This window comes from Fringilla coelebs (genome assembly GCF_963513975.1).
Source record: "Fringilla coelebs genome assembly, chromosome: 8".
NCBI classification, from domain to species: Eukaryota; Metazoa; Chordata; class Aves; order Passeriformes; family Fringillidae; genus Fringilla; species Fringilla coelebs.
In genome coordinates, this window is record NC_140066.1 from 19,410,884 (window position 1) to 19,424,072 (window position 13,189).

The window sequence follows — 13,189 nt, forward strand, 5'->3', positions numbered from 1 at the left end:
GACAGGGCAGAGGAAGTGCATGAGACAGAAAGGGATATTAGCTTAAATTACATACCAGTGAGAAGTCATTCAGTATGCCAGGCCTGATCCCATGATTTCTTGTCTTGTTTATGTCCTGGCAAGTGTTATACTCATTCAATCCAGGTTGCAAAAAGCTTCATGTAGGTACACACAGACCTTCACCGCTGCCCTCCATATAGTTCTCTTAGCGTTGTATGTTTCCCTTCTGAGCTGGCCAGGACCCTATGAACGGCCCATAATTCACTCTTCTCTTCCCTCTCAATGGAAAACAAGAAGGTACTTCCTAGCACCTCTAGTGGCACACAAGATTAGTCTGCCAGGAGCCTTCCTCAGTATCTGCCACTCTCTGCCTGGAGCTGTGCCTTTACCAAACCTATGCTTAGCACAGGCAGGGTCTGTGCCAGCATGAGGCAAAACAACACAGGTTTTCAGGGGGATTATCTGGGTTTTTAGTGAAGATATCACGCAAAGGTGCTTCTTCTGGAATAAAATAAGTGTTCTAACAAAGAGCTATGAATAAAGACTTCCAAGGGAAGGTCTTTCATTTTATGGCTTTTGAGGACACAGTTGCTTGGCCACAAACACTGGCTCAGCACATTTAGGAGAAAATATGATGCAGATGAAGAGTTGATTATAATGTGGATCACAGTAGAGAGTCTACACAGATTTTTAAATACACACACCAGTTTTGTGCTACCTGACAATATCATATAACCTGATGGTTAATCAAGAAAGATTTCTTTGAGCAGATCTGAAACGGCATACTGGGGTTTATGCCAGAATGCTACTTTGTGTCACAAGGCCTGAATTTACAGCATCACAGAATCGTGGTTTCAGTTAAAGTTTAGTCATCTTCTCAGGGAAAATCTGCAGCTTTTGTTTTCCACGATAAGGCAGGCCATGATCTAGCTCTGAGTAAGGCCAGTTAGTATATGCAAGAATCTAAAGCTGCACAGATTCTGTGACAACAGAAAACTAGCAGTTCCCCCTTATTCTGTGAACGGCTTCTAGCAGTAAACCCAATAGGAAGAAATAAAACATTTTACTAGCTGCTTTAATGCACAGTTGTCTCATTCACTAAAGGTAAGGCAAATTCACACCTACTAACTACTCTCCTTGGAGGTGAGCTGCCCTCCAGGCCAGCAGAGAAGCGGCCTAGGTGTGACATACTTTTGCACAAAGCCATTGAAATGCACCCTCTGGATGTGGTAATGCTCTCACATTAGCGCAAGCACTCCATCTCAGTTCTGGGTAAGTTGCACCATCCTTGGGGCTGAACCAGGAGTGAGGCTGCCTCTGAACATGTGCACGTGGGCGTTCATAAGAATGAACCCACATGCATACACGCATTTGCATGTGCAATCTGAAGGGGACTGGTGATATTACAGAGGGTTTGGTATCTGGAGGGTTTGGTATCTGCGGGAAAGCCCCGGAATTTACCATAGACACTCAGTCACTCCTCTTTCCCGGAGACAAGCTCCAGGACTATGAATAAATACTATCCTCCATAGCTCTTTCAAATAATTGCCCCATTTCCTACACGAAGAACAGGAACCATGTAATTACCCTTGGCAGTCTGGAAGAAACACTGAGCATTCCTAGAAGATTGCCTCATACCAAACAGCATTTTCAAGCCTGCACAGTGGATAGAAGAGAGCTTACAGCACTGTGCTCCAGCTTCCTCAGGGCAGGCACATAGAAGTTTTCTCCTCCTCCCCAGCTCACCCCATCCCCGCACCCACCCCCCCCAAAAAAAAAAGAAACCATCTCAGATCAATTCCCCAAGCCCATCCTTTCTGCCTTACCTGTTCCAGGACACCCCCAGCAGATCCTCTCCCCTGCTTCAGTGCCAAGGAGCACCTGCCCATCATCTATACCTTGTGAAAGGAGCACCACAAAAATCCCTTAAAACAAACATTTCTACAATCAGGAGACCACTCTCGTGGGTTTGTGCTCTTTACAGTTGGCTCTCCCCCACAAGACACTGTGACCCCACTGCCACGTTGGCTTAGTGCTCTCCCCACCTTAAGGAGCAATGTGACTGCACATACCTCACATGCCTGGACCACTTTAGTTCCAAACCTGGACCAAATGCTTTGTCATGGGGCTTCATCTCTACCACGAGTAGGATTTTCTTCTTATTTTGGAATTTATACATGTTTCAGTTAATGAATGAGAAGAAAATTCACCTTTATTTTAAAGCAAAACAAACAAAAAAAGGCAACAAAAAGAGCCTACTTGTACTTAATTGTTATTCTAATTACAAGTTGTGGTGTAGTGTAAATTTTTTCCCTTGGCATTATTATGAACCTCATTTCCTTATAAAGTCCAGGATAAACAATTCCAATATATTTTGTTTTAATTATCAGAGTTTAATGGGGCATAATAAGACTAAGTTGAGTGGTGCAGAAAAAAAATAATTTAATGTGTGCAAAACTACCTAGTGCACCTAGCTTGCCTGTACATATTTCACCTATTGTATGGCAGCACTATGTTAGCTAATATTCAGTGTGCCCATCATTTATTTATTAATCATACTTGCTTTTCAGTAGAATTTTTTTTTTCCTGGCATCTGAAACAAGAAGAAACACATTACAATATCCAAGAAAAATAATGGGCAGTTCTCTGGGTTGAGCAGTGAAGGATGAAGCTGATATACAGCTAATGGTGCTGGAAGCATTTGTCATGCATGGACAGAAGAGGCAATGTTGGACAGATCCTGCCTCTGCCAATCCACTCTAAATGCCAGTAAAAACTTCTGGCTTCAGTTCTTAGGGCCTCTACCACAAGAAGCACAAGAAGCAAAGATAAAACATCAGCTGAAGTCACCATTCAGAAACAACCTGATCCAGACTCCCACTGTAGATGCATTTGCCACTCCCAAGGTGTGGTTCCTACAGTTATAACACTGCAGGTACTTCTGCAGTGAAAAGGAAAAAGTGTGTTAAGAGCAGCCTGGGAAATAAAACATTTCAAGGGAGATCTGTTATGGCTCTCTATGATTCCCAAGGTCCCTTTGGCAATGCCACTGAATCCCATGGCTGGGAGTGGCTGATGCAGCAGTTAGAACCACCCTGCTACCAGATCTACATTCCACTTTACCAGGGCAACCATACACCAAGACCAAAACACTTTCACTTGAGGAATAACTACTGGATCCTCCCTGAAGTGAAACATGTGTATCCTCCTTATCTGTTATACTCCTTGGCACAGAGGACTTGATACAGTACCCACTGAATCCACTGGGAATGTCCTCTCTTCTGGAAAATTATTTGATTCATGACTCTAGGGAAGGTTGAAATACAACATACAAACCATACCAATGTTACATTTATTTTAAAATTAGCATTTTATATTACAGATTAATTTAATATACCCCAAGTTTTTGGGGTTTAAATTAAATAAATTTATTATACACATCAGTATTTACAAAAATAAAAACATTACTTTTTCTTTTTTTTTTTGAAGTCTCATTGGAGTAAAAAAATTCTCCATGAAGATTCTGGGAGACACCACATTCAGTGAGAAGTCAGCCTCCTTCAAGGGTTAATGGAAACAAGAAACCAACTAGGCTTAAGATACACCTCAATGAATTGACTGAGGAATGGCAATGGGCTGGTTACCTGCATGAAATTGTAGCAAGACAAAGATCTCAAGGGGCCCCACCCAAGCCTGTGTCCTCCTATTCTTCAAAGAAGGGGAGGGAATCAGCTGGTAAATTGTACATTCTACCAAAACTGGCCTCAGACACTGGACCAGGCCAGTATCTAGCATCCTCATGGACCTCCAAAGCTCCATGGTTTTCTTTATTCTTGCTAAACCACAAGGATTCTGACCCAAGCTCAGGATCCCACAGTACAGCAAATACACAAAGGCAATCTCTGCCACACACGCTGACACCCATTACAGGGACAGGCACTGCCTCACCATACAGAGTAGCAGTCCTGAGTTAGAAGCCAAGTATGCTGATTCCCAGACAAATACTGACCTATGGGCTCCTTCAGACTGGCTAGCAAGTCCCATGGGGACTTATGAGGAGTTCTCTGCATTTGGTAGAGCTGCATAAAAGTTCAGGGGAAGAAGTCCATTTCCTGGTAATACATGATCTGCAAGTGGTAGAAACCTCTGAAATTAGCTCTGAGCAAAAACCCTGAAAGCTCAAAGTAGGACTGCACATGCCCATTTGGTCATGCATCCAAAACTGATTAGGGCTGTGCTACTGACACCTGCATCTCATCCTGGATTGAGGCAGGATGCCATGCCTGTTAAATCACTAGAAATTCTGAGCCTTGGTATACAGAACAAGACCTTAATTTGAACAGTCAACTAAATGTGTTTCAACTCCTTCACATAGCAAGTTCCTGATTTTAATACTTTCCTTGGCGAACAGGCACTGAAACAGCTCTATATGGAGGTCTTGAAGTCTGCAGCTCTTCACAAGCCAGCCACACTTCCACAGCCATAGTGAGAGGAGAAGGACGACTTGAAGCCAGTTTCTGTCTCTCCTGCCCTGTAAACTGAAATGCCATCTCCTTCGGTATCTTCAGTGGCAAATGGGGAACTGAATCCAGGCGCACACAAAAAAGAAGTCTTGCTAATGACAACCACACCTTGTTGCCACCATGTCTTTATAATTTTTAAGGACAACATTCTGCTTGTCATCAAAGTAGAGAAGATTGAGGGACTTCAATTCATCTGGCACACAGCAGGGCATGCTGACGTCTTGAGACAATTTCAGTGTATAAACAATTGACTGAACTGTAGCATGGTTTGTTGCATTTAGACTTTCCCCCAAAGGGAAGATGCAGGATCCTCTGCAATAAAATGCATTGTATCCACTTGGGTGAATAATCCATCCTGACCAGCCAATAGCATGGAAGTCTACATAGAGCTCCCTTCGGTGGCACGCTGCTAACGGGCTCCTGGCAGCAGTGGCTGCGGCAGCTCGGGGTCTCCTGCTCATGCTGGCACCGCTGCTTTCCATGACAGCAGTGTCGTGAGAAACACCTGAAGATTTGGCAGGGTGGTTTGCTTCTGATTCTGAAAGGAAGCTGTATGTTAATATTTCACAAACAAAGTTCATTTACAAAGTCCAGTATTCTGTGTGAAAGTCTATTAAGACTTCTACATTGAAGTCTTCAGAGCAGATTTTAAAACTGCACCTAACCTGTGAATGTACCAGAAGGGGTGTGTATTCAATTGCCATTTAAGCCATACTTCCAAATCTGTCAAATCTTGTATCCTGGAAAAGCCCCAGTTCAGCAGAAATAGGAAAAAAACCCACAATGATCTACCAAATATTCTGAACTCCACAGTTCCTGGCTGTGTTGCAGGGCTGAATGTAGTCAGAATGGTATTAACTGTCTTCATACAGCTGCTCCTACAACACACATTATTCTGGGCAGTGCTAACAGAGGGTGGAGATCACAGCCTTTTTCTCTCCAGTATTCTCCCAGGAACTATACCCAAACACTTGTAAAGCAGAATGTGCAGAAACCTGGTAATGTGCAAAGTAACATTGTAAAAAATATATTTTTCAAATTTTTGATGCTAAAAAAACCCACCACCAGGTTTAAACAACACTGCTAAGGAATGAAGTGTACTGACTATAGGATGCATTCTTAAAGTCTCTTCTGAGAAGCCCTGGCATCCATGGAGATCCATGTACACAAGCTGGAACTCACTGATATGTAGAACAATCTGTGTGGTCACTGACCACTAACAACGGGCAGAGAGTTTCTAACAGCTAGAGAGTTCCTTCGATAAAAAATTTCTCAATCCTGACACAGTATCACGTGCAGAGCTTGATGCTCAATAAACTAGATCTAGGATTTCACTATTAATTTTTATTTGGAAAACAAAAATAAACAGACCAGCCTAATTTTTAATTTTTAAATTTTATTTCTAATCAATTTCACCACCTACTTCTTAATATTGTCCTACCTAGCTTCTAAGATGCAAGTACAACCGTTTACCGGAAAAGCCTGGAAAGCCAGAACAGCATGATTTTTGCCCCTCCTTCAAGCTCTTTGCATTTATCAGGCCCTAAAATCCAGCCTTAGCTGATTTTACACTAAGGCCAGTGGGAGAAGCAAGACACTGTTTTGTATTTTAAGGCACGAGGGCGTTGTCTTTGATGAAAGCAGCCTTTAGTCACAATGCTAATTAGTCATTGAAGTTAAAAAGGTGCTTAAAAACCAAGGAGAGAGAAGTTCAAATTGCTTGTTTAACAACATCTTTCACTCTTAAAATCACACTTAATGACTCTACTTTACCAGAATTTTGACAAAGCATTCCAGGTCCTTGAGTTTTTTTCAGTATAAACCTAACATACAATTTTCATGCAAATTTCACCACCACAAAAATAATTAAAGCAGTACTTAAAAAAAAGAACTCCCAACCCATTACAAACTAAATAAACCCGATTCTCCTTAGGATTAATGAATATTTCTGGCACACACAGTTTTTGTGAGGGGAGTGGCAGTTTAGGATGTTGGTGACCTACTAGAAAGGACTATCAAATCTAATTTCGATCACTGACAAAGCAAAACATCAAACCTGTTCAATACTGCAAGTACATAACTGAGTTCAGGTCTACGTGAGGTAGCAGGAGGCGACAGAAGATGAACAGGCAATCCATATTCTAAAAGTGCACTTACTTGTAGCAGAGGGTATGAAGCTGTGAGACCTCCGTTTGTGACTGTTGGTGAAGAGGACAAGGAGAGCATTTCTGCTCTCCTGCAAAGTGCTCTGGCTCTTGGCAAATGTAACCACGTCTTGTTCCATTCCACTGTTGGAAACGTGTGTCGCAGTTATCCAAAAGCCATGGTTGGAGCTGCTGTTTCCAACCCACTTGGAAACCTAGTGAAGATAGGGAAAAGAAAAAATATTGTTTCAATATTCTAATTACCGCATTATAATTAGGCAATGTTTATATTAGGAAAAGAGAATAGGCAACAAGCTATGAGAGCATAAGGACATATATTATAACAGAAGTGAGATAACTGTATAGCTGAGACTCCATTGACTTGAATATTTAAACAAGTAATTCAACACTTAAAAATACAAAATAGCATATACAGTCCCCAAAGCTACATTTACATAAAGATAATTAATTTCAGAGAATTTACCAATGAACACTTGAGTGTACACTCAACACTGTTTAATATTAAAATAAGCTCTCTCTGGCTTTCAGCAGAAATTTATTTTTCATAGCAATCTGAACACAGTAATATGAACTCTCCAGACTTTTCATGCCGTTAACACTTATGTAAATCTAAAAAACATGGCATTTGAAGAAATTCACAATCAAGCAAATTTACTTATCTAATTGTTATAATTGCACACTGATCGATTAATCGATCCCTTAATCGACTAGGTTTGGGTTACTCAGTTCTCACTATCCTTGCACTCCTAGCAGCTCATAAACACTTCTTTATTTCAGGTAGCACCAGGTGTACTTTTAAGGGCAGAGAGAAAGCTTCTCCCCCTGCTGCTGTCCTTCTATTTGAATTGACCTCAAAACCCAGCTTAATGGCAATGCTGGAGTTGTAAGGTGTCATCTCAAAAGTTTCAGAAAAAAGATTAAGTCAGACTTCTCTGCTTACTGTCTGTGTGACGTTGAAGACTTCCCAGCCTTCCGTGTAGAGGGACAGTAATCTTGATGCAATGAGATGTTTTTTCTGTGGCTTATTTTCACTCTCCAAGAGCTCATACACTTCTACCTAAATAACAGCAATATACAAGAAAAACAAGAAGAAATTAATTTGATTGTTCTTACAGCAAAGCAGGAGGATGAAGATTATGCAGGTTTCTCCTACATCACAGCTGTAAAACTGTGCCGTCATTCTAAAAGAGGTAAAAGGTAAATTTGGGACAGTTTAACAGAAAAACGGTTATCACTACATACATCTACTTCTAGATGTGTTTAGAGGCAGGATACCTGATACAGATACTATAAAAAATTATCCTAACCATCCCTATCCTCTTTTGAACACCTGATATCGTCAAAGTCTTCAGTTCCTCCACATAGTTGTCTTCAGGTTTGCAAAAAGTCCAATCCTGCCCTTTGCCAGAGGAATATATACACTCAATTTCCTTACCCGCCTTGTTTTTCCATGAATCCCTGGCTGCTATCACTATTTTTCGGAGCAACTCCAGCAGATAAATTTCAATTCGAATATCGAAATATCCCAAATCCCAGAGAAGTACATTTGGGATCGGTCTGACATTGGTATCTTTAGGGAAGGCCCACTGCCATAGCACACAGGTCAGTGTAACGCCAAAGTCAAAACTTTAGATTACTTCTGCATGGTGGAGGCAAAGAAAAAGTAAAGATGACAAAACAAAAAATACAACAACGCAGGTTTGTGTGACACGTAGCTGCACTCCTTATTTTCAGTATTATTAACAAAGATAGCAGAATTAAGTGTTTAACTATTTCCCCACTTACTTTGCAGAAGTGTTGCGTCTCGGACCTTCTGAACCGATGTGCCCTCTTAAGCTTGAAGACCCTGAACTCGGCTTTCAGCATCTGCTCGCTCTTCTCCATCGCGCTGATGTCGAAGTAGAAGTGGTGGTGGTCCACGTGAACTGGAAAAGACCCTTTTTTAGGAACACGGCCAGACCCCGCAGGGCCTGCCCCCGCCCGCCGCGGGGATTCACCGGGGCTCGGCCCCGCCGCCCGGGCCCACCTCGGTCCTCGAAGCTGCGCACCACGTCGCCCTGCAGCAGCCCCGGGGCGCGGGTGATGCCGTTGGCGTCGGCAACCTTGTTGAAGAGATCCACCATGAACTGGGGCGGCTTCTTGCGGGGCAGCACGTCGGGCGGCAGCTCCTCGATGTCGAAGACCTCCCGCAGGCGCTGCAAGGCCGCCGCCAGCACGGCGTCCCGCGGGTCGGGGCGCAGGGGCAGGGCGCCGGCCGCCCGCAGGCTCAGCAGCCCGGCCAGGCACAGCCACAGGCACGGCGGGCGGGTCGCCATGGACGGCGGCGCGGGCTCGGCCGGGCCGCCTCGGGCGCCCCGCGGCCGTGACCGCGCTGCGGGAAGGGGCAGCGGCCCTTCGGCTGGGCGCGGCCAGGCCGGAGAGCCGAGCGCCGGTCAGGGCGCGCAGCCCCGAGGGCCAAAGGCCCGGGGCAGGGGCGGCCGCGGCGCGCCCGGGCCATCAGCGGCGCTTAAGGACTCAGTGGGGCATGGCCGGGCGCTCGATGGCATCGCAGCGGCCGCAGGGCCGCCTCGGGGGTCGGGCTGCCGAGGAAACGGCCAGGTGTCCGCGAAGAGCACCGCGCTTGCGAAACCCCTATCCTTTCAATCGACCGTCTCTTTTTTTAGCCTAAAAAGGCAAGGATTAGGAGATTGTTGAGCCCAGGTAATGTTTCCTGTCGTTGCCGTAGTAATAAAAAGTATAGCGGGACCTGGGCGTGAGCTTCTGTACTTCCCTGCCTGCGGAATGCCCGGGATCCCTGATACCTTCCCGTCCCTGCGGGATCGCCGCTGCTGCGGCCCCGGTGCCGGGGGCTTGGCCGGGCTGCAGGACGGAGTCAACTAGCTTTCAGTAATTTGCCTTTTTTCCCACCCCTTGCTTGATGAAAGGGATTCCACACCCCCAAAGAAATACTAAAACGGAAAACCAACCCAAACGAACCAACCCCAGCCCTAAGGATCCTGCATAGTCGTCCTTTTCAAGGCAGTCTGGCAACTTACAGAGGAGCAAATAGTCCTTCCCGATGGTTCGTGCAGCTGTGCCTGTTCTTCTTGTGCCACATTGCACTGTGTTCTCTTTCCAGGCAGGAGAATATTGGGAGGTATTTTGTAGGGCAGATCAAAATGTCTCCTGGCTCCTCTGCTTAGCCACAGGATGTTAGACAGGAGTATTTGCATTGAGCAACCAGATGGACCTATAGGATAATAAGGTGGGGACAAAGAGGCCACAGGTCCACACAGTCCTGAATTTTTGCCCCATGAAGTGCAAAAGACGAGTGGAGGTAAATGAGAAGCAGTGATGGGTTAATCAGACCAGTGCTAAGAGCACTGTTGCTGCACATAAAGCTTCAGCCAACTTTGATCCTCGAAATTCTCAGGTTGTCTTGAAAGGGCTGCAGGTATCTCAGCTCATAGCTAACAACAGTGCTGGATAAAATACTGCCCATTCAGCTACCTGCCTGAGAGCTTGGACAAAGACTAGTAAGACAGGAGAAATCATCACTACACTGTTTTTCAGTCAACCTAAAAAGCTGTGCTTCCACTCCACTGCTTTTTCACATTCTTATCCTCACAAACCTTACCCTACACTTGGGTCTCTTCATTTACTCCCAGTATCCTCTCTAGGCATATACCTTCATTTTTACTCTCATGGTGCTGCTTCGAGACATTAATGTCTGGGAACACATAGCTAGGGTTCCCAAAGAACCTTAACTCTGCCCCAGAGGCAAAGATTTATGAAAAAAATCCTCTCTGTTTAATATAAGCTGGGACTACAAACAACGAAATGCCTCTATCGTAGTGCAACTGCAGAAATTTCAGCCTACAGTTAGCCAAACGTAACCCACTGAGTGCTGTGTTCTTTTATTTTCATATTTCTGATTAGGCAAACAACATAATGAAAGCCTCTCTCTCTATTCTTCCGTAAGACTGCATGACTCACCACTTATGTAAGCCTTATGCAGGAGTTGGTCATAGCTCCTCTGATGATTCTAAGTCCTGGTTTGCAATTAGTGCAAAGCTTCTACCTCCCTGTTCTGCACAATAAAAATAGGTTCTCTCAACTTAGGTGTTGTGAGCAGTGTGGCTTTGGGAGCCCAGGAAAAGCTGTGAATCTGTAGGGAGCTATGATAGGTAGTTAACTTAAAATTTTAGGTGGATTCTCTAGAGTTTGGCACTGGCATTGCTTTCCCTGTTGTGTCTGGAGACTTCACAATCATCTGGCTCTCAGGAATAGTGCATGGGTAAGAATGGGGGTATTTATTGTATGGCCTGCCACATTCTTTGATGCCATTGTGGTGAATATAGCATAGCAATACTGAAAAAACATGGTTATTGCATGGGTAGAGCAGGCTTAACACAGCTGCATGACACTCCCTATGTTTTCTGTGCTGGTTCTGTAGTTCCTAATTTAATGACTCACAACAGGTCTATTCTTTCTGGGGAAAAGAAGATTACTTTTCTGCTCTGTGAATGAAACAATGATCCTCTGCAGTCTCCGCCGTGTTTTCCAGGCAGGGAGCAAGAACATGAGGTGTTTCACTCAGTTCCATAGCAGCTTAGGCCCATTTAAAAAAAGAAAAAAGGAATGGCTCTTGCATGAAAGATGTCAGGCTCCTCTTTACTTTTAGTGGTAGGAGGGGTAGCAAAACCACACCCACCAAAACAAGTTAAGAATTACTAAGGAAAGCTTCATCTACTAAGTTTCATTTGAAGGCACAGGACTGTACCACATCAGCAATACTGTGTGAAGTAGGAGAGGTGACATCACCCCAGAGCCTAGAATAGCAATCCCATGAGGGCTGGGTAGATGGAGAGCCACTGAGTTAGTGAGCATTTAGTATATTCAGCATTTAGTCTCAATGTTGGAACATGGACATTATAAATGGCCCTAAGTAGCAGAGTGTTTTTACCATGTATCTAATAGATAAATAAGTATCTCTCTCAGAGGAGATAAACTCCCAAGTGCAGACTTGCCAGCACATCCTGACTCCTAGACATGTGCCCTATGCAAGCCCTTCAAAAACTGCACTCTCAGCAATTTTCTATGATAGTTTTGTGTAACTTAGAGCTGCTGGATTAATGATCCAGACAATAAAATACCATATTACCTGTTTTTCCAACCAGGACTTCTTTGTACTTCTTGAAGCATTTTTGAAGGACCTGAAAGATGTATTGTTTCCCTCTAAAGACAGCATCCATCAGAGGGAGAAACCAATGCAGGAATTAGAGTACCTGGAGGTTTATAGCAGAAATTCCAGACATTCCTGTTCCTAAAAAGACCAAGCAGGTAGATTGCTCCACATTTTAAATCAATCTCAGTGACTATGTTACCAAATATAAAACGTGAGGAAAAGTTAGGAAGAAATGTAGTAATTTCTTAGCCCACACATTGGAAATATGCCAAATTTGGATAAAATTGCTGTAGGGTCTCTTAATATGTAAATTTTTCACCATCTTTATATATCTTTTGAGAAGGCACAGCCACCAGCAGCACAAGAGGCATTGCATCATTTTTCCTTGCTGAATCACCGAACTACAGCTATTCCACTGTTCCTTAACACCTCCTCCCTTCATGAGAGAAAACTGCCTAAACTGTGATGACTGGATTTTACATATGAATCACAGCAGTATGAAAAAGGAATTCAAGTTAGATATTATCCCACCAGTCTAATTATTTATGTACCCCGCTCCTTATTTTAAACATCAAATTATTTTAGGAGAAAAGAAAATAAAAATTAAGTTTGTCCCTTCGGTTATAGCCTATTGAAAAGCAGAGAATTGAAGCAGAAGACAGCAACATTTAGCCAAGCTTAGCAATCTTGGAATCAAAAGCAAAGTTGACCTTATGACTTGAGTACAACTGTCTATAGGTGATTCACCTGAAGCCAAAATTTGCAGATGTAAAACCCCAATTTTTAAAAGCTTTATTTGGGAGGATGACATTTATTATCCGCAACAGCCTCAATTCTTCACACGGTGCAGCCCTTTGAGAATAGGCTGAGCCACAGACAGAAGTTAGGCATTTAAAAGTACCATTTTAAATCACCACTTCTAATCAATTTGTCCATTCAGCAACTTAGATTTTTTTGTGGTGGGTCATTATAGTCCAGAGAAGTCAAAGGCCTGCAACCTTTAGCTAAATCTTTTCTCTCTATATCAAAATTTAGTTCTAGATCAGAGATGTGTTGGTTGGCTATACATCTTCAGCAAAAGGGTGAAAGAGTAAGCACTTGGAATAATGTAAAAGGAGCATGGGATAGGAGGACAAGGGAAAACATCTTGATGAGCAAGAAGGTTTTTTTACCTCCCCCTTTACAAGTATGGCTTGAAACCAGAAGGAACAATTATGATGTTTTAACTTCTGCTGTTAAAGTATCAATTCAGCATGTTTTACCTAAGCAGTGTACACAGCTCCCACAACTGCTTACTGAGAAATCAAAGTTTCAGCTATTTAGCTTCATAGATT

At 43.5% G+C, this 13,189-nt stretch overlaps 1 protein-coding gene across 1 annotated transcript; it reads right to left on the minus strand.

Moving 5' to 3' along the window:
* Nucleotides 1–4,615: 4,615 nt before the first annotated feature.
* On the minus strand, nucleotides 4,616–9,015 carry LOC311156460 (bone morphogenetic protein 2-like; the record flags this gene model as incomplete). The annotated part of the gene is made up of 5 exons (XM_084210385.1): nucleotides 8,715–9,015; nucleotides 8,474–8,613; nucleotides 7,629–7,745; nucleotides 6,681–6,882; nucleotides 4,616–5,061 (listed from the first exon to the last, which is right to left on the minus strand). Exons 1-5 carry the CDS (start codon nucleotides 9,001–9,003, stop codon nucleotides 4,616–4,618), a joined length of 1,194 nt encoding a protein of 397 aa, XP_084066511.1. The 5' UTR covers nucleotides 9,004–9,015.
* Nucleotides 9,016–13,189: the final 4,174 nt, after the last annotated feature.